The sequence below is a fragment of the Nuphar pumila genome, chromosome 5 (genome assembly GCF_984573655.1).
Source record: "Nuphar pumila chromosome 5, dmNupPumi1.hap1.1, whole genome shotgun sequence".
Taxonomy (NCBI): Eukaryota; Viridiplantae; Streptophyta; class Magnoliopsida; order Nymphaeales; family Nymphaeaceae; genus Nuphar; species Nuphar pumila.
The window spans coordinates 55370128-55397563 of NC_143253.1; the positions used below are offsets into that span (position 1 = coordinate 55370128).

General features: G+C 38.5%; 1 protein-coding gene across 1 annotated transcript; it reads right to left on the reverse strand.

Moving 5' to 3' along the window:
* Positions 1–831: 831 nt before the first annotated feature.
* On the reverse strand, positions 832–23083 carry LOC149837635 (26S rRNA (cytosine-C(5))-methyltransferase NOP2B-like). The gene is made up of 18 exons (XM_090006165.1): positions 22952–23083; positions 22569–22872; positions 22197–22339; positions 21219–21282; positions 20980–21113; positions 20733–20816; positions 10807–10881; positions 10657–10728; positions 10490–10563; positions 9000–9052; positions 7673–7782; positions 6284–6352; positions 6109–6183; positions 4023–4115; positions 3839–3918; positions 2498–2597; positions 1736–1997; positions 832–1125 (listed from the first exon to the last, which is right to left on the reverse strand). Exons 2-18 carry the CDS (start codon positions 22825–22827, stop codon positions 1043–1045), a joined length of 1830 nt encoding a protein of 609 aa, XP_089862291.1. The 5' UTR covers positions 22828–22872; positions 22952–23083; the 3' UTR covers positions 832–1042.
* Positions 23084–27436: the final 4353 nt, after the last annotated feature.

Below are 27436 nucleotides of genomic sequence, written 5' to 3' on the forward strand. Positions count from 1 at the left end.
ACTCTGTTTTTCTCATGCTACACAAACAAGCAAAAAAAAACTTTTGAAAAACTTGCATATAAAAAACTTTCATAGGCAAAACTTTATTTTTCCACAAAAGTTTCTCTTTCAAACGTGCCCTTAAGCTATGTTTGGGAGCCTTAAAATGGGATGAAAAAACGGTTTCAGTGTTTTGCCAACGTGTGATGTTGAGAGAGAGAGTTGCCAAAAACATCCTCATGAAAGGTGATGATATATGGCATTCGTCCAGCCAACACCAGTTCACTGCTCCCAAACAGCAAGAGAAAGGGAGCATGGCAAAAACCACAACACTGGCCGATTCAAGGCTCCCAAACAAAGAATTAATGGCAGTTTCAAGTGGTCTGAAAGTGATGTTTTGGTTGGCTGGGAGTCCGGAACTAGTGGTGCAAAAATGGATCATGGATGATCCAAATCCGAATTTGAATTTTAAGAAGTCACAAAGATTGGCAACATTTTGAAAACATTGTAGCATTTTGCGACACTGATGTAAATTATAATCCTGAAAGTGATGTTTTGGTTGGTTGCTCATAAAGAGCTTGTTCGAACTCTGTGAAATAGGCTTGGCAAGATGAACTCGTATAAGCTCATTAACTAACAACAAATATTTCGGCACATATTTTACGCCGAAGAGATGGAGCCTCTTGCAGCCAGGAAACTCGGAAGAATGATACTCATTGACATAAAATGAAGATCGTGATGATGATGATGATGGCACTGGTGATGTGATGGTCATACAATTCTGGTAAATCAGCAGAACATGGTTATCTCCACAATGTGGTGTGAAGTAAGCGTTCAGCTAGTGGAAATAAAGTAAGAAACCAACCATAATTCATGCCACAAAAGATTCAACAATTACGTATGTACACAAAGCAGCCGGATCACATTCCTACTACATAGTCAAAATTGTTCATGCATGATTGCATGAAGGAAGGTTCTTGCTTAACTACTACAATCACATCATCGTCAGAAAAACTAGTTCATTACCAAGTAGGTCACTAGAAGAAACGCGATGGTTATGATATCAACTTTTGCTCTTTCTTTTAACTTGCCTTGGCTGAATCAGGTTTCTGGGCTTTCTTTTTGTGATCCTTTCCTTTTGTCTTCCTGCACAATTTTCATGTGAACAGAAAATTATATCAGTTGTTGACAGATGATCAATGAAACCACTGGATCTGGTATAAAGTAAACTAATATCAATATGGATCTCATCTATTCGTATCTTCCAGTCCAATCTACTTTTGAACAGCAAGCTAATGGAGTCAGTGGCTTGCTATAAGCCAAGTCTATTGGAAGCATTTCCTACACAGTTCTATCCTGTCATTGTCCTTCAGTATAATGAGCAGATGGCACAAGTAAACACAAGTTCGCAGAAACATTAATATATAATCAGTCAGCAGAGCCGGATAAAGATGGGGCTGTGCCGTACCATCAAGAAATGGTGGCTCTCAATCCACCAGTTTTCAGCCTTCAAATGGCCTAAAATTGGTGTAAAGGAACTCTTCTAAGAGGAGCCTGAACATAAATAAGTCCAGTTTTGGTCTGCCTTTGACCATTGAAATCTTGACAAGCAACAGGAACGAACTTGGCCAGAAATCATCAACCAGCTACAAATTTTCAAAAGCCAGTGCTCGGAACTGTGTGGATGTATGTGAACGTGCTTGTGTTTCTGATTGCCTACATCTCATCTAATTGTAAATAGAAAAGAGAAATCCACCTGGCTGAGGCTTTTCCCTGGGTGAGGCTTTCTTTTTCATAGGCTTGGACCTGGCAGGAATTTTTCCCTTGATATTTTTATTATCACCACTTTTCGCAACACCATTTTTCCATTTTTTACCATCCGTTGGGATCCTTGGACCTTCAGGTTTTCCATTGGGAATGTCATTCCCCTCAACACTCTTAGTCACAGGTCCTTGTTCAACTTCTCCCAAAGTTCCCTCTGAATTTTGCACTGGCTTTGAGTTGCTCATCTTCTTCAACTGCAAGTTTAATCAACGTGAGGACTATATGTAAAAGATGCAAGACTTCAAAATTCATCATTGTAGATCAATATGTAAAATAATGATGCTTTACTACCTATTCATGCATGCAGCATTCTGATTTAACCAACCACAATTTTCAAGCACAATAGATTGATTATTCCTAAGGACAAACATATGACTTGATCCCACGCAACACAGGGTAGGTACCATCTGTCCAAAATGGGATCTGAACCAAGACTCATAGAAAGAATATCCTACACAACATAAAGCTTTTTATAACTGGCCTTCAGTTGGGCTGTAATTTTTTCCTTCATTTGTGTAATTAAAGATTCTTGCTTTTATTGGACCACAAAATTTGGTACTACAGTGCATAACTAGGCAAAGAAGGATATGAATAGCGAATTACATGGATAATTATCAAATATCACTAAGAAATTTGACCAGCTACAAATTTCCCTCATAGACAAAGGGAGACGAAGTCATGAAACAAACAATACCTTAGCAACAAAAAATCCCTCCATGTTGTGAACATGTGGATAAAAGCGCCTTGTTTTTTCCAGAGAAGGGTGAAATCTCTGCTCTCTAAAACGTATAAACCTGGTGGGAAGAAACACAAGAATGCCACATGAGTTTCATAGAGTAGGATAATAAAATTACTGTATTTGGAAAGATGACAAAAAGGAAGCTCTTGTTTGATGTAATCATTTAAAACCGTCAAAATTGGATGACTGAATGGCTGAACCAAACTAGCTATTCTAACAGTTCAGGAGGGTGGTTGAATATAAAAAACATCAGGTTAAAGACTCAAAAAGCATGAAGTAACGTGATGTGAGCCAGACAGTAATTATCAAACTCATTTTAGGGCCACGTCAGAATGTGCCCTTAGATTCCCTTAGGGTGGCCAACGGGCTGGGTACCCGATGGGCTCTTGGACATGCAGCCCAACTGGGGTTGGGCTCGGGCCTCATTTTGAGGACCCTGCCGAGCCCAAAAATTTTCGGGCCAGGCCCAACCTGATAACATATCGGGTCGGGTTCAGGCACATGTCGGGCCCTTATACCCGACTTTATAAATATAAAAAATATAAAAATAATAATAATATTTATAAAACATATTTATACAAAATAATATTTAATATTTGTAAAATATGAAGTTTTGGGTCACAGGTCAACCGTAAAATGACAAACCCAAACCCGTTTGATTAAAATTGCGAAGGGCTATTCTTTTTATTACCCACACAGGGTCCTTACGTTCCTTGGTTCTTCGATGTGGGACTATTCATCCCACAAAGCAATTATGCATGGTGTATGGATGATGTATGAATAAGTTAACTAATTATGTATGTATGTACACCATTGAATGCTCTCTCTCATTCATAAATGGGCCAGCACACCATTTAATGACTTCTATCTCATAAATGTTTTACTATTAATATTCTTTCCCCTCTTATGCCAAAAAGAAAAAGGTGCATATCGTTAGTTCCATATCGATCAATGGAGAGAGGTATGCCCTCATCCAATGCATATAAATGGAGGACACCCCTCCCCTTTCTACATAGTAGTAAACAGGGGTGGTTTCAGACATGTGGGTCGGCTTGCCCCGATCCGACCCAATTCAATATTATCGGGCCTATCGGTGGGTCATGGGCAAGTTCTTAAGACCCGAGCCCGAAAAATGTCGAGCCTTGCCCGATCCGATAACTATCGGGCTTTCGGCGGCTCACAATCTTCTTTGGGCCTGTTGGGCCCTAATGGGTCGCTAATCGGGCCGGACCGACCCGATGTCCACCCCTGGATTCACTTTTCTAATGTAAAGCACTTCAAAGTAATTTATCTCACCCAGGACGACCAAAGTCCAATCCACATGGAACAAGCCGAACATCTCTCTTCTTCAGGGCGTAGTCAATAACAGCTTCATTCTGTAAAAATAATAAGGAAATATAGTTAAAGAAAATGATCAAACTAACTAAAATGTGAGAGCTGCTTATTTTAAATATCAGAAATTTTTGTTGAAGAAATGAACCTCAGGAATCATTATTGAGCAAGTTGAGTAAACTACGTATCCCCCAGTTTTTGAATTAGCATCCACCATGTCTATTGCTGCAAGAATCAGTTGCTGCAAGAAAAAGTAAACCTATTTATTCTTTGCTGAACTTTGTCACATTATAAAAACTAAAATGTAAGCAAAGGAACACTAAAGTAAGACAAGAGGAGGAAGGACAAGCAAAACAAAAAATGGAGATATCGATAGAGATGAATATGCCGCAGGCCCATGCAGGAAAAGCCACCACACAAACATGATAGCTATTAGCAATCCAGGAAATTTCTAATCATCTGAAACCTTGAGAATTGACCTCACTATGGTTACTCCACACATAAAAAAGGAAACAGATTTGTTATCACATCAGCATTGATTGCATGACAAGATAAATAATAAAACCATGTGAGCAGCCATAATCTGAAGATAAATGAACAAATATACCTCAGCCTATGTCCTATGCGAAATTTCCAAATAATGCTTAAGGATTCATAATACCAAGCAAGGAAATCACACAAACCCAAATAAGGGAGGGAGGGGTGGGTGGGCCTCGAGGTACCCCCCTCCTATTTTTTTTAAGGGAGGGAGGGGTGAGGCTCGAGGTACCGTCGCCTGTTTTTTTCTAATTGGGCCCCCCTATTTTTTTTTAATGGGTGGAGTTCGAGGTACCCCCTCTATTCTTTTTAATGGGTTGGGGGGGGGGGGAGAGCTTGAGGTACCCCCCTTTCATAGTTTTTTTGGGGGTTCCAAAATGGACTCTGTCAGAGTTGACCAAGTCCATTTTGGACAGATACGACCCTGAGAGCGGTCGCACCCGCATCGTGTCACGTCGACACGGGTGTGGCACCCTATTAAGCGAATCCCTGTGACATAGGTATGTGTTTAAGGGAAAAGGAGAGGATGGATGTGTGTGTGTGTGTGTGTGTGTATATATATATATATATATATATATATATATATATATATATATATATATATTGTGTGTGTGTGTGCATGCTGTGGTGAGGTTGACTTGTATATTTGTTTGAATATTTATCATTAATAAAATATTTAATTTTTTATGTCTTGTTTTTCCTCATGGCTATGTATGGTTTGTTGAAGAGTTACCGAAAGCTTCTTAGATAGGTGAGAAGCTCGTTTCCCAGAAACTCGCTTCGGAAGCACGATACTCCTCGCTTCCAAAACTTGATGAGAACCTCGATCCCCCACACTTGATCTATTCTTCTTACATGTTCACTTACTCAACTTTTTATATTTTTTATGTGTTTTCTCTCACTCTTCTCACTAACTTCCATGTGCTTTCTCTAAATTGGTAGTCATCATTTTAGATTTTGTCAAAAATTTAATTCTTACACTAAAAAATCATTAAATTTAATATTAGTCACTTTTATTTTAGTTTTTATTTGTGTTTCATTTTGATTCCCATTCAATTGTTATATTTCTTTTTTTATTCCTCGCTTCCCGTTTCCTATACATTTTAAAATGCATTGCTTCTCGCTTCCGCTTCCCATATCGTTTCCCACTTCTCGCTTCCAAGTAGTCAGGCAACCCTTGTTTGTTGTATCTAGCCAAATGCATTATGAGAATGGATTTGGATTTCATTTATGTTTGATAAAATTGTTATTCTTTTGTTTTTATTGTCTCGGATCCAATGTCATTTCGTAACAATATGAACGTTCTAAATTTCTGCTAAATGCTAATAAACGAGAAGTGAAACAACATAGTATCTATAACTTAAGAATTCACTACAGCAAAAATACAAAACTATGTATAGGAATACCAGCTACCTATGTAGTTCCTACAATCCCCTAGAGAATGTAGTGTAATTCAAATTCAAATTATGACATCATGCAGACAGTAGAACGAGTTACTAAATGAGAACACACAACAATTTCCTATAACCAGTAAAAAAGAGTTCCATGATAACAGCAGGATTATTTTATAAATGAAGAATAAATACTAAGGCAACATCCACTAAGCATATCATTAAATATTCTAGAGGCACAATTTAGGCACTCTAGCATCAAATTTTGCAAACATGCCCACATAGCAACCACAAAGACATGTATACCTTCTGTAGATAGGCACAATTCTGTATCTCTTCCGCACTCTTGGATGTTTTGACTGATTCATCTTTGGATATGACCTGTATAAGTAATGCTTATTGTCACTTCATTACAAGAACTATCACAGATTTATTTAAAAAAGAAAAAAGGAATTCAACAGAATGAGCAAAGACCACTCACCCCAGTTCCACTACAAGGGGCATCTAACAATACTCTGTCCACAGAATTTGGTCCCAAAATCTTGGGCAGCTGCAGTTACGGACAAAAGGGAGAGGAAAGGCATAAGATTCCTTGAATAACAAAATGATGCAGGATACAACCCACTTTCAAGGTACTAGAGAGCAGCGTCAGCAAAACAGCAGAAAGAAATCCAAATCCACAGATAGAAGTAAAAATGACATAAGCAAGTGGTCAAATTTTGTCATGGTTCCATAATTTGCTATTCTCTCAAACAAATTGATGTTTTATGCAGCCTTACTCAGATGTTGAACTTGAATAGTAATAGACAGATAGAATTACCAGCTTGCAGTAAAAATGGTCCACAGAAACTTTATCTATGAACAAGATAAATAAAATTGGAAAGGCAGGAAATAAATCACATGATTGAAGCATGACAGTCTTTTTAACAAATAATATGAGAACAAGGAAAAACATGAATAAATCAAACTCGGAGAAAGCAATACAGCTACAGTTAGAAAGAGATAAAACATGTCAAATATGTCATTATCATAATGCTAAAAGCCTAAAACATTAATGTACAACAAAAGAAGATTGCTATGATTTAGCTATGCACATTATAAGACTCCATGCTTACAAAATTTATGTCCTCTTGGATTGCCAGAGCTGTTGCTTATCTGTAGTTCAAGAATTTTAGTTGAATTTTAAGCTACTTTGAATAGATAAAGTAGTATTCATCAGTGTTAGAAGTATCATAACTGACCTAAAGGGTATTTTTTGTCTTTCTCATAAAACACCCAGCCTAGGAGTCGCATGTAATTATACTGCTTGTTATTTTATATTTTGGATACCCTCATGTGGTGGCTATGCAATGTAATTTTGCTGTACTACAATATTGTTTTCTAATCAGCCCAAATTAAGGCTTTCCATTATAAACAATAAGCAAAAGAGATCTTGCCTCTCATCTCAGAAAACTCTCTTAGAGGCTGACCTTGACGACTATTCTTTTCCTTATCTCTATCCACTTCCAGCTCCACAGGTTGGTTCAGCTACTACCAATAGGTGGAACAACATATGTCCAGCAGAGGACAAGTAGATTTTGTAGTTAATCAGCCACTTCATGTCAGTGATTCTTACTTATTTTGGATATTAAAAAAAGCTATTTTATCTTCCGGAGAAAAAAGAAAAGATCCCTCATTCAGCAAATTGACTATAAAGTATAAATTGTGCTCAATAAAAGAAAACAGATGAAAGATTTTCATGACGACGGACAGTAGAGGAAGAAAAAATAAACATGAAATGACCATGATATCTTAAAATGCATGAACATGATCAAAAGTCGAAAAAAAAGGTTTACAGAAATATAGCAGATTCCAAGAACTCAAAACCAACCTCCTTCCCATCATAATTACAAACAATGGCATTTGTCACTCCCATTCGATGCAAATTTGCCGATATAGACTTAAGTCTGGGCACCTTCATCTCATTTGCATATATTATTCCTGCAAAAGAAAATGCAAAAAAATAATCACAAAAGGCAACTCAAGAGGGTTATCATATAAAATGGAACCATAAATGCACAATGATCTCAAACCCATCCTAAAAAAGCAAAGATTAGGCAAACGGCGAATTACATAGAAAAAAGGTCAAAGGAAAGAAATTATGTGTGCCCAAATCATACAACCATGGTGAACATGGACAAAGATGCTCACAAAAAACAATTACGTGTTTGTAAAAATAAAATCATAGGAAAAGGGCACTGAGCAGTGATGGAGAATCATAGGCAGAACCCAAAAATCAGGCCATCAAAGCAGTGCTGCCAGACAAAAATTTGAGAACTTAAGATAAAGCATAGCTGCATAAGATAAAGGATATTTTGGGAAAAGTAATGCCACACCTTCACACAACAACATGCCAAGTAGGAGCTTGATTTTCAAAGGACAATAATATAATCAGATTTCAATTTCAAATAAAACTTAGACCTATGCAAAAGGGTGGTGTCAGGGACTGGACAGACCCATGGCTCTCTCTCTCTCTCTCTCTCTCTCTCTCTCTCTCTCTCTCTCTCTCTTTTTAATCATGGGAAATCAAGTAGCATCACTGTGTACAATCAGAAGTCTGTCCATTCATCCTTAAACACCAAAATAATAAACCCTTATCTGACAGTTTCTACCCAAACCACCATCAGGTGAAATTTTTTATTGTAGGAACAGAAAAAGCAGTAAAATCGCCATCAGAGAATTTTTGTCGTAGAAAACAAAAGAGACAAAACTAACTTATGGCAAAAATACTGAATGAACAATGACCCATGGCTGTACATCCGTTTTTCTTTTTTCTTTTTCAATCATGGGAAATCATGTAGCATCTCTGTGTACAATCAGAAGTCTGTGCATTCATCCTTAAACACCAAAATAATAAACCCTTTTGTGACAGTTTCTACCCAAACCACCATCAGATGAATTTTTTTATTGCAGGAACAGAAAAAGCAGTAAAATCGCCATCAGAGAATTTCTGTCGTAGAAAACAAAAGAGACAAAACTAACTTATGGCAAAAATATTGAATGAACAATGACATCCAATTATGCATCATAGCAGTTCAAAGTAGTTCAAAAAATATTAAGTGATCCATGTCAGAAAAAAGAAAGATTTGATAAACAGTGTTAGCATTCAACAGTAAGAGACAAGTCAGATAAAAGAAAAAGCACAACATAAAATGTACCTGTATTCTTCATAAGAGCTGCAATGTATGTTGTTTTACCACCAGGTGCAGCACTACAACAAAATGTAGAACAAGCTGTAAATATCTAGAGAAGACTAACAGAAAATGGAATAAGAGCAATCACAAAAAACATACAAAATAAATAAGCAGCAGAAATGGTTCTTTTTGTCAATCTGAAGTGACAAGCTAATGGCTGGGTCTATGCACAAAGATACATTCTTATATCATGTGTCTGCTGCAGAGACCGAAGAAAAAGGAAGCAATCACATGTGCCCTCTACTGACATCTGGGATTAGGATGATCAGATAACAAGTCACACAAGAAAATTTTAGATCCATGATAAATTTCAAGCCACATACATTTCACAACCCATCGCAAATATAAGTTCCCAAGAGGGGAAATAGAACAAAATCTATCAGCAACAATAAGAAAGATTGACAAAAGAACATGCTAAGAAACAGGAACTCATGTTCAATAAAATGGAGTTCGGTCATAATAGCTACAGGACTGTGAATACAAACATACTCAGGGTCATAAGGACCTCCAAACTTAGAAAAGGACAAGTGCCAGCACTAAATCTAGATAAAGTACAATACACAATATCATCAACACGATACACCTTGAAGATGTCAAATTAGATCAATCCAGCATTAACTGCAACAGCTTGACTCTTTCGCACCTGGTAGTATTTTTCAGGAACTTCTGGGACTCATAGTCACCTGTATCGTAATTTCTCAGCGAGTGTTATTCTCGGAGATATTTTCAACAAGTGATTTTTCTCGGGAAAATATCGGAAGCTATGAATAATAAAAAAAGATCAAATATGTTGTATACTATTTTTCTTGCAAAAATTTAAGGAAACAATTAGAAATGGTTTTAAAATATAAAAGCAACAAAAAAGATACTTAAAATATATATAAAAAATGTTTTTTTGAAAATCTCGGGAAAATATCACATAATTTAGGTTCTAGCGATATTTTGAATATCTAGGGAAAATTTTGGCTGACCTTGAAATGACAATAATATCGCGATATTTTCAAAATACCGGTGATATTGGTGACTATGCTTGGACTATAATGTGCCCATGTGCCTCTTTTCAGTGTGTGTGTGTGCACACACGAATGTGTTGGTGGGGATGGGGTTTGGAAGAGAGGGAATGGCTCACTATATTGGATAGAATGAAGGACCTCTCGAACTTTATAGAGCATTCATTCTTAACTGGAAGCCTTTCACCATGACCACTACAAAGCCAGAAGGTGACACTTGGATCCAACTGGATCTTAAAATTTTGAATTCTACATTATATTATTCAGAAGACCCCTAACATATAATAGAGCTTCTCACCCTAAACAAATTATATTGAACAAAAACATAGAAAAGAAATGAATTGGTATAGATGGATGAAAAGTTAAGAACAATGAAATGCAATATGTTGATCAAGCATGTGCAATCTTCTCCTGACAAATGATACTAGAAAGTAAATTACTTACGCCATATCCACAATTCTCTCTTTTTCTTGGGGAGCGAGTGCCATCACAGGCAAAAAAGAGCTAGCACTTTGCAGCTGTGAACAAGAATGAGAGGATCTTTCAGAAACTACATTAAAGAAAGTTAAACATTATGAGAAACAACAAAAAGAGCCAAATATACACCATACCATGTAGTGCCCCGCCATGTACTCAGGTGTCGCACCAATAGGCACTTGAGATTCGTACACAACCAAGCCAACCTATAAGAGATGATGCACATTAGCCGCTTACTGATGAATAAAAAATAAAAAAGAAACTACATGGCAAGCCTATCTCACCTTTGACCACTTGCTCAGTGGGTCAAGGTTCACCCCTCGATTTATTAGTACAGCAGCAAGATCCCTTCTACGAGTCTACACAATAAACAAAAGGCATAACGAGTTTCTATCATCATAAGGATGCCCAAGGGACATTAAGATCGAAGATGGTTTACTAACAATACTAGAGACCTATGCCACATGGATACCGATGCGGATAACTTGGTACAATACGATAATTTTCAAAAATTACGACATGGTGGCATAGCTGTATACACACATAGATGGATGTATGTGTCTGCGTGTGTATGAAGTAACAATGCTAAATCACTATAAGTAAGAACATCAAATAATAGAACTAAGTTGAAATTGAGATGTAATGCAATTAATGACAAATTTTAAAAGAAAAAGAACTCAAGTGAGTACAAAATAAGTAAAAATGATCATAAAATGAAATAGATAAAGTTAATGAAACAATGTTGGCTGTGTGAAAATGGTTTGATTGTACACATGCAAAGTGAAGTGTTTGTGTGACATAGCTAGAGACCCAACACAACATCCAAATGTAGAAACCCAATCACATTAAAGCCCTCCATGAAATCAAAACACGATCAACAACCACCTCATCTTTTCCAGAAGTAGCATCCATATAAGTGAGAAAAGAACAAAAGAGAAACAAGAAAATTAGGGATTGAAAACAAAATAATGCAGCCGGCCTATAAACACAGCTTGATATGTAAATTGGTCCAATAACATGTGCTTGTGCCTTAAGACAAGATGGAAAGATTAGACCTTGAAGCACAACGGCGGGGATATCCCACTTGTGAGATTTATGAGTTGTATGCCATAAGCAAGCTCATAGACTCCATCCACTGCGTAGGTTGAACATTGCACCTTTTATCATTTAAGTGAGGTATTGGAAACAAACTTCATGGTCAATCGTCCGGGGCTTTCTCCAAGGCCTTGAGTATTTTCCAATCATTCTCATCATAGGTCATGACCGCAGGAGTAGGAAGCGAAAGCGGAAAGCGAGGCACTTCCAAAATTTTAGGAAGCGGGAAGCGCGGGACGACTTAGAAGCAAATCAGGTATTGTCTCGGAAGTGAACAAAAAGCGACCTACAAAGCGAACCGGAAACAAGGGAAAGCGAAGAGTAAGAAAAATTAAAAAAAACACAAAAAAATAAAAAAACAAGGGGAAGCGAGCTTCCTTTAAATGGGAAGTGCACTTCCCCTAAATTGGGAAGTGTGCTTCCCCACATGTTTCAAAAGCACCACATTTCGCACTTCCGACACGCACTTCAGAGAAGCGCGCTTCCCCATATTATATGGCACTTCTGATAACTCTGGTCATGACTCATTTCCATGACTTTACAATGTTACATCAGTAAGTCAATCTTCAATGATTAAACCTAAAAAGCACACCTCTGAAAGCCATAGAAATCTCATATGGGAGGGAAACATGTAATACCTGAGAACTTTTAATGATAAATTCGAGATCTTTACGTAAGATTACGTAAGTTTGGATCTGGGAGCAACCCAAACTCATCGAATTCGAGTTCAATGCGAGTTGGAACGAACCAGACCTGATAAATGGTCTGAACCGGAGATGGAGCGATGCAGACTCCATAGAATCGATCTCCTCACCCGCAGCCCACCTTATATCTCTATCCTCCCCCCCCCCTCTTCTTCGGTTGTGAGCCGTGAGGAAGAAGAGAAGCGGAAGAAAAAGAAAAAGGAAAGGAAAAAGAAAGAAAAAAGAGGGTTGTCCGTGCGTTATCACCGTCGTTGTCGCCATCGGACTGGGTGGGCCCCACAGTCACTGTCGTCATAGTGCTGCCACAGTCGCATCCACCTCGTGAACCGTGAACAATGCATCACCTCGTAAATTGTGCACTACCTTAATATTCATGCATGCTACCTCGGGAACTGCAGTGTTGACACCCTACGCATGTGTTGCCTCGTGGTTAGTATTTGCTATAGCTGCCTCGTTAGTTGTGCCAAATGAGGAACGCATTCTTTAGAGGTATATTTCTCAAATCCTTACCAGGGCTTGGGATACGATACCCCTACGCTTACTGGGTTCTTAATTACACATGGGGTGTAAGTAGTTACCTGTAAATGCTTCAAAACCCAAAAACGGTCTTTTTGGGTTCGTAAATTTGTTAGAATAATATATTAAACTAATTGAAATTGGGTTTCAACGGATGGGATATATAATCGTAGAATCGGATTATCTGAAACATTTTGAAATGTATTGTTTTGCAGGTTGAACTCTTAACATTTAAAAAGATAAAACCGGTATATTTTGTTAATTGGTTGCAGGTAACGGTGGATATTAAGTGTATGTTGTGTGAGTGTATGTTGAGGCATACACATTGAATGTTTATGATGTGTATAGATATGTATGCAATTACGGCATAAGTATATAAATGCTTGGTGGTATGCATGTGCTTGGGGTGTATATACTCGTTGCGCTCAATTTTCGAGGTCGGACTCTTGTTATGACTCATTCCCTTCGCAAATTATGTCCTAGTGGACCAATATACACGGGTGCTTGTGCTTAGGCAGGCCCTCTAGTGCTTAGTTTGGTTGGTGTGTCGCCATGGATAAGACTTGTATCGTCGAAGAGATTCGAGTGAATGGGGATATTCACGAAGTACATGCATTTTGGGTAGTTTGCAATTATTGAATATCGTTGTAATACGATACGTACGTATGCGATTGACCTACGTATGATTGCAGATAAGATGTGATTCGTACGTGTGCACTTGAGGCAATACGTATGAATGTTATTATACTGTGATTTGTACGTGTACAATTGAGGCATACTATAAAATTGAGGCATACGTAAGAATGTTGTTGTATTGTGATTCACATGTGTGCAGTTGAGGCATATGTATGAATGTTGTATTTTGATTTGTGTTAAGGCATACGTACAAATGCTGATGTAAATTGATGTGTATGTATGCAACCAGCATACATACGAACGAATGCGATTAATATTTATTATTATACGTAGATTGTGGGATAATGTATAAAATGAGACAGAAAGTATGGATGCATGCATTAGAAATAAATTGATAGGGTTGTTTGCACGCATTAAAAAGTATTTGTATAGGGTATATCGAATATTCATGGGTGGATCACATATATGTAATGGTTTGATGCTTATACGAAATGGGCATCGACCCCTTACGATGGTTTCAAATACGAAATCTCGTGATGCATGATTGACATTTGTGAATGTGGCAAATGAGAGGTTACAAAGGTGATGCATGTTCGAAAGACATGTTTCATATTTGGTATTGACCCCAATATTTGTTTCGTATACCCAAACTGTGTAATATGCATTAAACCTTGCAAATATGGCAAGTTTGATCTATGCACGAAGTGCATGATCGAATAACATGGATTTATGGGTGTTGACCCAAGTTATTGTTTGATGTGTTAAATTTTTGGTATTCGTGTTTTGATCTGCAATTCTAGCATATGTGATGCATAATATGTATGATTAAATAGCATATATTTATGGGTATTGACTTGAGTGCAATCGTTGACGGATTATTGCCTAGTATGTTCATTTACTTTGTAAAATGACATGCATTGAGAAAAAATTCTCGAAAATTAAGAAAGTTGCACTATATGCATCACTCTGAAAGATAGTGTGACATTGGCTCATACTATTGAGGTCGAGCAAGTGGGTCAAATGTTAACCTGCGTTTGCACCAACCCCATGAAAATTGTGATTCCATTGGACGTGGACTATTGCGGTCTCGTCGGGTCAAATGTGAACCCTTTCCCTATCAATTGATAGGGTTGTTTGCACAAAGATACACGTGACGAAATTTGAGCTACAGTTGTATGCCAATATGATGGATGAGGTAATGAGTGTGCCTACGATGTGTCCATTGTAGTGCACCTACGATGTTCCAACCTGACGGATGACGTGTCCAAACTCTGGTGCCAGTCTCCTATTCTCCTAGGGATTAAAATGTAAAAATACAAATTGTGTCATTGGACACCCCAGAGAAGCCTGAGTACTCATAGTTGGTCAGGCGTGGTGTCCCAAGGTAAGAGGATGAAATATAAATTTGATGTTTGCAAGCATTGCATGAATTGCAAAAGAAAGTTATTAAAAGAAAGGAAAACTACTCATGCATGAGGTAAGTCATGGCACGACTGCATAATTATATGCATTTAAACTGTTTACGAGTATGATCGTATATTTAATTTGATATCTACATAATTGTATGCATGGAGTACATGTGAGCATGATTGCTTAATTGTTCGCATGGATTGGTATGCGAGCATAAGTTTACGCTCAAATGACCTGTGTGCATAATTGTATAAGCGAATACAGGTACATATGTTTATATATTTGAATGGTATGTGTACTTACGTATAAAGATATGTGTAAATTGTATGTTTCATGTATGCATAGATGTTTACATAAGATTGTATGCTTAAGCACGTATAGATATATGCATGTATTGTATGTTTGATATACGCACGTGAGTGTGCGTGACTAATTTGCTTGTTGAGACCTAGTAAGGGTCAGTAGAATTGTGTTGAAGCATGATGTGGATCACACTTTGTTTTTTTTCTCTTTTGAGCTTCGCAAGAATAGGCAAACAGATGTCGAGGGGCACGGGGAATATTGTGTTAGACTAGTCAGTACCCTTCTATCTCTTCTTTGGTGTTCTGTGTACAAACTCTAAAATTTCATTTATGATATAAATGAAATTATTTTATAACATTTGAATTGTAATGGTTTGATTCTAACAAGAGTTGTCAGTAAGGGAAGCGACACACTTTCAAAATTTTAGGAAGCGGCAAGTGCACGACAACTTAGAAGCGAACCAAGAATCGTCTCGGAAGCAACCCGAAAGCAACCTAGGAAGCGAGGGAGAAGCGAAAAAAAAGAAAAATAAAAAACACAAAAAATGAAAAAAGGGGAAGCACACTTCCCATTTTTTTTTTCGCGCTTCCCAGCACGTTTTGAAAGCACCATGTTTCGTGCTTCCGAAATGCACTTCGGGGAAGCGTGCTTCACCATGCCCTATGACGCTTCTGGTAACCCTAATTCTAACTCTCTGACCCCCCTAGTTTAGGGATGGTTTTCAATTGGTTCGAAAAAGTCTTACATTGTGTTTCAAAAAAAAAAGAAAAAAAATCCCCTGGAGTCAGGCGAGGAGTTACAAAACCACCCTCCAAGAGCATCATGGGTCGTTTACCTGGGTTGTGCCAATTATGGGTGTAACCATATTGGGTTCAGGTCGGGCCTTATCAGACCCGATTCTGAATCAAGTCTAAAAAGCAAGACCCAAACCCGACCCAATCTCGTTCTGGTTCGGGTACATCTAGAAACTATGGACCCATATGGGTTCATGGGTTCAGGTATGGATCGGGTCGAATCCTTAATAGACTCATTTTTTATTTAGTCGGGTTCAGGTCTGGGTATGGCTGAAAAAGTAGACCCATATGGGTTAACGAGTTCGGGTATTACCAGTTCAGGCCTTAATGGGTTAGGGTTTCGATTCGAGTCTTGATATAATTGGTATTCTAGACCTAATTACTCGCCAATAAAAAATATATCAATTAATATAATCAAAAATTTATTAAAATTATATGCTAACAAATCAAAAGCTCATTAAACTATTCTCAATTTTTTACTTCTAAAAAAAACAATGTCAGAATCTGAATATAAAAAGAATGTTTTCATGCCAACCAATCATTTAAAGTTGAAACAAATAAATCAATGATATATCATATTTAAAATGTATCAAATTCAATGAGTTCTTGAGTATTATTCTCATATTCACTTCAACTCAACAATTTTCATGAGGACAATGGGAAGTATCTGAAAAAAAAATGAATTAAAGTATTGATTACTAAAATGTAATGCATATTAATTCATAGTTTATCAACATCTTTAAATGTTTAATTGAATATATAACATAATATTTACCAATTATTCTTGGTATTTCCTCGTACTCCTCCTTTATAGTCACTTCAGGTATATACTCGGGTCGGGTATGGGTCGGTTCAAGTTTGGTTATAATCGGTTAGGGTACAAAGCGGGTTAGGGTATATAAGCGGAGCGGATCCATTCGCGTTCAGGTCTTCATTTACAATATCCAAGACCCAACCCATTTTCACTATCAGTCTAAATTTTGGACCCGGACCATTTTCATTAAGGGTCTAAATTCTGGACCCGACCCAAACCCATGGGTCCACCAACATCGGTTCGGGGCGGGTATACTCGAACCAGTTACACCACTAGTGCCAATAGGCTCTTAACTCACAATAGGATCCGAAGAATGGGTATCCTGATCCCAAACAGGTGTGCACTTTGTGAACATGCAGAGGAAAATGTGCACCATCTGTTTTTCGAGTGCAGCAAGAGTGCGAACTTGTGGCAATTTGTAGTTGATCAGTTCGGCAGGAAGAGAGCTCCCTGTTGTCAGCTGAAAGAGGAATTCATTTGGTGGAAGGGACAAAAGCATAAACTGGATTGGCTCCAAAAATGTTGGGAGGTAACATTCCACATTATTGTATGGAGAATCTGGCAGGTGAGAAACAAAATTATTCATGAAGGGCATATTTTTTCGGCCAGGAATTTGCAAAGTAATTTGGACTTTCTGCAGGGGAGTTTTTCATTCATTAGAACGGCAGCCGAAGGAGGCAAGTTTGATGCATTGCTGAGCTAGATTCGGCATTATCGCAGATGGATGGCCACCAACTGGAACCAAAGATCTGGACATTCAAGTCACTGTGGTTAGGGTTGCGGAGAATGTTTGAGTGGCATACAAACTAAGGAACAGTGAAGGGCGCTTCATTAAGTCGAGAATCTTTCAAATAAGGTCTGAGACCCTATTTCCAGAGATCAAGGTCATTGAGCTCCTTTATGAGGACTTAAGAGAATCGAACAAGAGTTGTTCAACCAGTTCCAATGACAAAAGTTGGATTGGGTGGATAAGGGCAGTGAAAGAGAGAAGACGGAGGTCACAACTGCTTTTGGAGGATTCTTGTAGGTTCATTAACAGAATTGTTCCGCTGAGGAGCAATCATTGGGTAGTTTGCAACCTCTTACTACATTTTGTACAGGATGGGGAGAGTCTTAATTGGAAAGACAAACCCCCAGATGAGGCATAACACCTCAATAAGTTTTTATACCTCTGTACAGTGTTGTTAAAAACGCGCCTCAAGGCGCAAAAAGCGCACCTCGCCTCAAGGCGAGGACCTTTGTGCCTTGAGGCGCAGTTAAAAAGCGTAAACCCATGTAGGCGTACGCCTTGGGGCGTACGCCTTGAGGCGAGGTGCGCCTCAGCATGAGGCACGCACGCCTTAATTTGTTGGTCAAATGAGGGTCAAATCCCTCATTTGACCAACAATAACATCTCACCCCCGACCTTAATAAGGGTCGGGAGCCCTAATTTCCCTAATCTCCTCTCTCACAGCCCCTCTCTCCCTCTCGTCTCTCGCAGCCCCTCTCTCCCTCCCTCTCCCTCTCTCGTCTCTCACAGCCCCTCTCTCTCTCGTCTCTCGCAGTCCCTCTCTCTCGTCTCTCACACTCTCTCGCTTTCCCGCCTCCTCCTTCTCGCCGGAAGTAGCCGCGACGCCGGCAACCCTTGCCAGACACCAAGTAACCCCGACCCCCTTCATTCATCCTTGGCTGTTACTACTACCTGTTATTTTGGATAGTGCTGATCAACAGCATAGACAAAAAAAGAACAAGCTTAAATGTTTAGAAGTTGGAAATGTAGTGTGAATGATTACTGATGCAAAAACACTGATTTGGTCCTCTTGATGCTTGCAACTATGTATCATTTGTGCTGCAACCATGTAATTGCTTTGCTATGTTGAAAACTATTCCATTCCCACTCTTTCTGCTTGGTATGTGCACTGTAGAAAATGGATTCTGTTCTGACATGACCAGGACATCCTTGCATAAGGTGACCAAATTGGTTAAGAATTCACAGGAATGTGGATCAGTGTGGACCAAGCGATTCACGTGCATGGATAGACAGTGAGTATTTGAGCCAGCTGCGTGGATGGTTTTTCAAACAAAAAATTGTTATGTCCAATTGCCATTCACGTGTAGATTTTTCGGTTGGCTTGCTGAGATATCTCAGTGATTTAACTGCCAAGCCAAATTCCAGATATTGAGGTTTTGCTACGAGCAGTATCACAGTGTTGTAGGCCATTAAACAGAAAAACAATCTGGACCATGTTTTCGTATAAAAAAAAAACAAAAATAAAAAAAGATGCTTAATAACAACGTAATCAAGGTCATGGTCCAGTTTCTTCAACCATACGGATAAATAAGTTTGTTTTTGGCAATATAGTGGATCTAGTAAGAACCCTTATAATAGGCATACTTCTGATTTGATGTTTGCTTAAATATTGCTAGAATGCAAGTCCAGTGTTAATTACAAACTCTATAGCTGTTTCAGTTTCTATGTTCTTCTGCTTGTCCTTTTCAAGTATTAGCATAATAAATCTATATGCTATTTGTATTCTGATCTATTGTTTATAAACTGCTCATTTTATCCTATTTATCTTGCAGGTGGTGCTTGATAAGTTGGTTAAGCCTTTTAATAATAATATTGATTACAATACAAGGTAATGTAAGAAATAAAAATATTCATCTTTATTCAATGCTTGTTCAAGAGACAATTAATGTTGTTAGTGCTAATATGCATTTTGTTGTTAATGTTAGTTTTTTATTGAATGAATGCTCATATTTTATTTCTTAGATACTTACATAGATCAAGTTGTTGCATTAATGTTACTTTTACATGTTAATCTCATACTTTTTCCGTATTTATTTGAGATTTTTTATTTCGTGTTGGTTGTTGCTTCATCAATAAAGCATTTCTTATTTATTTATAATTTTAGATAATTTTTATAGTTTTTTAAGTTTAAAAAAAAATTGAGGCTTACGCTTTGCGCCTCGAGGCTTACGCCTCGCCTCAGATTTTGGTGGAGTGCCTCGCTACGCCTCAACGCTTTTCATAACACTGCCTCTGTACATTATTTTTTATAGCTAATGAAAGGGGGGCTAACCCCCAGCATCACTTCTTTCGAAAAAATGATTAAACCCTATCATTCACCATTAAATTCCTGTAATGAATTACTGTCAAGATCAAGATTCACCAGCCACTAGCCATTCACCATGTTTTTCCAATTCACATATGGGTGGTCTCCAATGGATATGTAAGAAGTTTAGGGTTCACCAATGTTGTGAAAAGCATTGAGGCGTAGCGAAGCACTCCACCAAAAACTGAGGCGAGGCGTAAAGCATAAGCCTCAAATTTTTTTTATAAAAAAAATCTAAAAATACAAATAAACAAACTAATTCAAAACTCTTCCTCTTCCTCTTCCTCTTCCTCTTCCTCTTCCTCTTCCTCTTCCTCTTCCTCTTCCTCTTCCTCTTCCTCTTCCTCCTTCCTCCTTCCTCCTTCCTCCTTCCTCCTTCCTTCTCCTTCTTCCTTCTCCTTCTTCTCCTTCTTCTTCTTCTTCTTCTTCTTCTTCTTCTTCTTCTTCTTCTTCTTCTTCTTCTTCTTCGTCCTCCTCCTCCTCCTCCTCCTCCTCCTCCTCCTCCTTCTTCTTCTTCTTCTTCTTCTTCTTCACGCAAGGCTGGCGCCTTGAGGCGCGCCTTTTGCGCCTCAAGGCGCGTTTTTTATAACACTGGTTCACTTCACTTTTCCACCTTGGAAAAGCATTTTTCTTCATTATTCAAACAAGACTACGGTGAATTCTCCCTGTTCCCCTCCAACCAAAATATTGTTTCATCCGAACAAGCCCAATGAGGCTTGGCTCATTTATCAGCCTGGACCCAAGCAGCATAAGGACCCATAGTATTGACCATTGGGTTCTAATACAGACAAAACAAGCAAGAAAAGGAATAATATTGGGGAACATAAAAAAAACATATTTCACCTTCAAAGTGTTTGTACGCAAACATACAGGCCGAGGCTTCTCATTTGCTTCAATAAGCTCCAAAAGCTCTACAACTGGAAACATCTGCATAAAGATTTTTTCAAAAAAAAAATACATATGTAAGTTTCAACATTATTGGCAACCTACAATTAGATGAAGCAACAACTAAAATCACTTTAACATGCAGCAATTTATATTATTGCTCACTGCTCAGGTTATCATGTTTTAGATGAGTATAGCATATTACCTCAACAAGAACACCAATCAAATACTCATTATATCCATAATATGAGGCCAAATCTCTCTTGAGCTGTTCAACATAATCCTTTCGAACAGTTCCCTCTTGTCTTAAAGATTTGAAATTTGATAGCACTCGTACAACTATACTCAAAAATATTATAAACAATAAATTTAATCAAATAAAGTATGATAAAATGATAAAGAAAAGGATACCCTGATGTCAAAGGCTCAGGACATGATGCTTACTTTCTTTAATCCTCCTTTGAAGACTTTGAAGATCTGGTGGGCGGTGTTGCTCTTCTTTAAGCTCCTATAATAAAAAAAGCATTTAAGAGAAAAGATCAATGAAATATCAACATGGTTCAACAGTAGCATCATTCTTAACCATCATCAATATGACAATAGGCTCCTACAAAAGGATTTCAAGCAATAAAAGTGAAACTTCCATTGAAAATAAAAAAAGCACATCGTCAATATGATGAACTCCCATAAGAGGACCCGTTTGTTCTCAAGCAATAAAAGCAAACTTTTCGGGCTTCCTTTTTTCCTTTTCAAAAGCAGGCAAACAAAGAACAGTGTTATATTAGAATACCCTTACTAGTTTTTCATCTTAATCAACATGTCCATGAAAGAAAAATCACAAGTGCCAAGGCTCAACCATCTAATTCTATTATATTTTCACAAGCAAAACTTGTGAGTGTTAAAACCGGACTTAAAGTGATATTTACTCAAAATATTGAACGTAACATGCAAGAAGGATGCCATTGTGACAAGCCAGGGGTTACATACTTCAAATTAAATTCCTAGAGTAGATAATTCATTGGTAATTAAAGGGAATTTTCAGCTTGGCCTGCCTGTTCATGATTGAATACAGCAAGCTAACAAGAAAATGCTGACATGTCCAAAACAGCCAACAATTAAAGAGGGAAAGTCCTAAATAAGGTCTCCTTTGAAAAATATAGGTGCACACAAATAATAGTTTTGACGGCACAATACTGTCAAGATATTTCAGTGTTGAACAAAGTTTTGCACTTTGATATTAGAACAAGAAAACCACGCAAGAATTTTGAACTTTGCTATCATAGTAGGAAAATTAAGAAAGAGAAGAAACAATGGCATGACATATGAACACCACGGAACCACAATTACAGGTGCATGGCAATGTTCATAAACAGCTTTAGAAGTAAATTAGGAGGAAAAATCAACTTCCATTCGCGAGCTCACCTCTGCACTTGGCAATCTAAAATCATCAGCTTCTTCTTTGATGTTGAGCTGCAACTCCGCCTCTGCATCCTCATCCTCTCTCGCCTTCTCTTCGATAATAGCTCGTGTTTGCTCTTCGATATCAGATTCATCTGAATCCGAACCTTAGAGGATAACACAGAAAATGAAAAAGGAAATTAAAATGCATTTATGCAAATAAGATGTCGAAGACATAAATTTTTGCAGCAAAAATGACAAAAACATAAAAATCGTTTGAAAACGAAGATAATAACAAGAATTCTTGGAAAAGCCCGCAAGATCACCCCATGAAGTACATTTAGAGCTATTAGTCACTAAAAACCTTAATTTCCATGTGATATAAAAGCGTCTTACCTTCATCGCTTCCCTGATCGAAGTCGTCCTTAAATGGATTCTCGTCCGAAGAAACTTCAGATTGAGACTCTTCTTCTTCTGCTCCATTCCCTCTAGCGTCGTCTAGAGCTTCCTCAAGAACCTGCTCCTCCTCCTCCCTCCTGTGATCATCATCTGAAGCTGGCTCTTCTTCTTCCTGCTTCCTTCGTCTCTTGCTCTTTAGGGTTTTTACGGAGTCTCCTCCCCCACCTCCTCCTCCTCTCTTCTTCCTTGATGTCATCGCCTCAGAGCGATCGAATGCGGAAGCTATTTAACAAACTACAATCTACAAAAATAAACTGATAATCAAGTTATCAACAAATAACAAAAAAGAACATAATACAAATCAACTGGTCAATCCTCACCAGTCATAAGTCATCACATAAATTCTAACTCAACGTTCATGAACAAGTAACAAAACGATTTAAAGTAACCCCAAAATCAAAAAAGCGAAAATCCCCCAAAACTCGGAAACAATTTTTTTTTTTTTAAAACACTGTTTCAACTAAGTACCCAACCTACTTTAGCGGAGAGAAGATTCATAACGCTCAAAAAAACACTATCAAAACCCTTAATCCTAAATCTATAATGTTAATAATCAATCATCCTGACGTCTCTCTCTCTCTCTCTCTCTCTCTCTCTCTCTCTCTCTCTCTCTCTCTCTCTCTCTCTCTCTCTCTCTCTCTCTCTCTCTCTCTCTCTCTCTCTTGAGAGGTACCAGAGAGTACCAGTCGGACTCGGCCAATATGGCAGCCTCGCCGGCCAGAGAAAGAGTCACCTCGTCGTCACTGCCCACCGGACGTCGATGCCAGCCGGAGAGAGAGAGAGAGACACTTGCCGCCGCCGGTGATGTCTTAGCTGCAGACCATGTCCAGGGAGAGAAACGAAGCATAATGGAGAGATCGGAGAATTTAGGGCTGTCAATGGGTCGGGTTTATACGGGATACCGGAACCGAACCCGATTACCCGGTTATGGGCGGATTCAAATATCCAACCCTAACTTACATTGTTTTGGTATGGGTTTCAGCCTTCAGGGGCAGGTCTGTTTACTTACTTGGTGTGGAGGAAGTCGGTTTGAAATGCATCGTTTTGGGCAACTAAAGAAGAAGTTTAGGAGTTGAAGAAAAGAATAAAAGAATAAAAGAGATGGTCACCTCAATTGTCCAAGTGATAACCCACCCGCATAAGACCCTTCTTCTCTCTGGCTGCAAGCTTTGGCTCCTCTGTGTGAAGACTTTGAGGGGTAAGTGCCTGAATTCCATTGCCACCATCCTTGCAATTATTATTATTATTCTTTTTTTTTGCTGGAGAAACCGCTGCAGGCGCAGACCTAGCCACCATGGCTCAGCCTGCCGTACTACGGTCTCTGTCCATATCAGCATAAAATACTAGGGGGCTTACCCCCTCAACCTCCTGAAGTCACCTAGCTTCGACTTACTTAAAGAGGTGACGCTCATGAGATTTGAACCTAGACTGCTCATCAAATCAAACTGTCTAGTCCCCATCCCACTACGCCACACCCCTTGGGTCTTCGTCCATACGATTATGCTGAACTATGTTGGTGTATATACATATACCCAAACTTTTCGAGATTAATCTCTAAATTAAAGTTTTGGTGTCCTCCCCTGTTCCACTCTCTCATAGCTCACGGTTATGTCCTTTACTAGATCTCAAACAGATGTATTTTTATTTTTCTTGGATTAGTATTACATACTGGATTGACTGTTTCTTGTGTAGAATATAATTTATTCCCACTCTTGAAATTTTGGTGCACTGTATACCGCAAAATTTTTAAGCTGATCTTAAAAGTCTTGCCTGTAGATTACAGGGGATGATCAAAAGCATGTTAAAAAACTAAATAAATCATATGGATTATGCATACAAGGGCCGATCAGAAAAATAATAATAATAATTAAATGTTACGGACGTATATATAAAAGAGACTGTCCAACCAATAGAAGGTCTAAAATCTAGAACCTATAATAATAGACAGCAGTTTTTAGCTAACAATCAAGTTTTTTTCGACCAGACTTTACAATTTTGATTTTTATCATTCATTTAGTGACATGTTTTGAATTATGAATTTTGATGTTTAGAGGGGGCAAACACAGGAAGAGAGAGAGAGGGAGGGAAAACACAGGGGAGAGAGAGGGCGATGGGTTGAGGGTTTAGGTAGGGAGTGAGGGGGATAAGGCCCCTTGTTTTAGGGGGGGGGGGAACTAATTTTTCCCTAGTTTCTATTAATCCACGTAGGTACTGGATTAAATATCTCTGTTTACTGATTTTTAAAAAATCTCATTTTGCTGTCCAAACACTAAAAAATCATGCATCTCATTTTTTATTTTCCCAATATCTTATTTATCTGGATATTTGGCTCTAACCAAACAGGCCCTAAGGATCATTGTACTAGGAAATACTTGACATTTTCTGTAGTTAATTTTCCATTTCAAATTGATGTTCTATTGCGATGGCAAACCTACTGGTGTTTGCTACTTCAAAATTGATATGTGTATGCTGGGTTTTTTTTTTTAACTTTCGGAAGTGAACTTTTTTTATAGGCTGGGTTAGGCAGACCCCCCCCCCCCCCCCGCCAGTTATACAACGTACCATTGGGTTTTGAACTTGCAACGTCCCAACACAAGGTGACGTGCACTAACAGCTACTACCAATATATATATCAACAAACTGTGAAGGAACATCTATCTAAATTAAGGAGCAGACCTAATAATAGAGGTCTAAAGAACTCTGACAAATGGAGGTCAAAAAAAACTTGGGAGGAACGTAGTATAGTAAGAACTGGGAAGGGAGCATAGATGACTGGGCATGAACCAGGTCTAAACATGGACTGATACATCCTGCCTGCTTAATCACCCTGAAAATTATCATGTGACCAATGCCATAAAGTACTCTCTCTCTCTCTCTCTCTCTCTCTCTCTCTCTCTCTCTCTCTCTCTCTCTCTCTCATATATATATGTTAACAAGAAAGAAATTGGTGTTCCTGCTAACTCAGGAAAAAGAATGGGATTCCGAGGGATTTTGGTTGCTCTGCTGCTCTTCTCCTTGCACTTCTCTCCATCCCTCACGACCAACTTGCTGATTCAGAGTGAGGCTTCAGTACATCCATCAGGTTATCCATTTTTATGATCCTTGCTTTCTTGTTTCTTCTTATTTAAAGTCAAAGACTAATAGGCAGTTTAGCTAAGACTTGGCCTAGATCAGTCAAAATTGATCAATGAGCTGGGTCCTACAACTATCTCCATGTGCTCAAGAAAATGACTTGGACTCCCATAGTCAATACAATACCAGTTATCTGGGTACTAGTCAAAGTTTGAATCTTGTAATGACTCACCCTGAGTTAGGGAAGATCAACACATGGTTGCTTTATTCCGAGGATCTCATTGAATACTTTCTCTTCAGAGGATGTTGGACATGACTTTCCAACTCCAGCAATGCTAGGAATTGTAACAGACACTCATTCTAAGTGGTCTTGCAAAGATCTTGTAAACTAAAGGGTTTATATTATTGAGGCATGCTTGATGAGTTGCAAAGCTGGGCGTTGCAATTCCAAACACTACACTTTGTACTCTCAACCCCAGTTGTTGCAGCTACGCATCTATGCACCATTCAAGACCTTCCAAGAAATTCAAGTGTTCTAGGCTTCCTAAGAAAGGTGTTTCTCGTGCCCAACATGTTGCACAATGTTTTAGTTACAAGAGAGAAAGCAAAGTCCCTTTCTCCTAGTCCAAACATACAAAGTCTGGTAAGAAATTATTTTCTTTGCAGGCATGAAACAGGGCAAGTCTTCTTCCAAGGAGGGTGTTGTCCCAATGCCTCATCATGCAAGGGAATTGAGAGGGAGAGGAAGAATTGGACGAGGAAGAAGACGTGGTGGTGGAGGGGTAATAGTTGGCCATCACAATTCCACTGGAAATATATGCACCGGTAGGCTGATTCTTTCTGTACCTATGATACTGGCCATGATCACCTTGATCATGCTTTAGGCTTGCCTTGCTAATGTATAGAGTTGTGATCTTTCTTAGTCAAAGGACATATTCTCTTTTTGGCTTCTATGGGCATCCAATATGCTTTTGTTGGGGGAAAGCAGACTGGGCAAGCCTGGATGAGTTGGACTATGTAAAGGCTTTTACGAATCATTTTCTCATGATGAAAATCTTGATATTGGATTCGGGGTTGCATTTTTTGCTGTGTAAGCGCGAAGGTTGGATGCCTTTTTGTTACTTCAGCTTGTTATGAAGTTGTTTCTATTTGTGAGATTTGGGCTATGTTTGGGAACATGGAAACCACAATCTTGGTGTTGTGTTGTGGTTTCCATTGTAGCCTTTGGATCTTTGGGAGCCCTAGTGTTGCCAAAACCATGCATTGGGGCTGGAGTTGGCAAAACTGTTGAACCAAATTTCAGATCAAATCGTTTCACAATCAACATCATGATAGAATTTAGAATAGGTATCAACACGATAATCATGATTAATAGTCGATCGAAACATAAACAGAGAGCAAACATGTTGATTTTCACATTATACCAAAATCCAGACAAATACAAATGACCAAATAGATGCATAGAACGTAATAAAAACAACAGTAACATGTTAGTATTATGTAACATCCTAAGGCGTATGAAAGTACCCCCCTTAGAGAAGATTCGCCCCCACATACGATGCAAATAGGGTTCGGCGTCCTTCTCCGAGGATACAATAGCCTCAACGATCCGGATCGATGCACTCCAACAGTAGATCGTCCTTCGAAGATAACCTCTCGGAACTGCTATTGTAGAAAACCCCTTTCTGGGAAACGCAAGAGAGCGAGAGAGAGAGATAGCAGCAAGGAGAGAG

What these genes read in the sequence shown, in the direction of transcription:
- LOC149837635 (XM_090006165.1), bottom strand. Translation starts at nt 22,827, where the DNA reads ATGACATCAAGGAAGAAGAGAGGAGGAGGAGGTGGGGGAGGAGACTCC. An exon ending in CACTGAGCAAGTGGTCAAAG is followed by an intron (nt 10,729 to 10,806) that starts GTGAGATAGGCT and finishes CATCTCTTATAG; the next exon opens with GTTGGCTTGGTTGTGTACGA. An exon ending in GAGAGAATTGTGGATATGGC is followed by an intron (nt 9,053 to 10,489) that starts GTAAGTAATTTA and finishes ATTTTGTTGTAG; the next exon opens with TGCTGCACCTGGTGGTAAAA.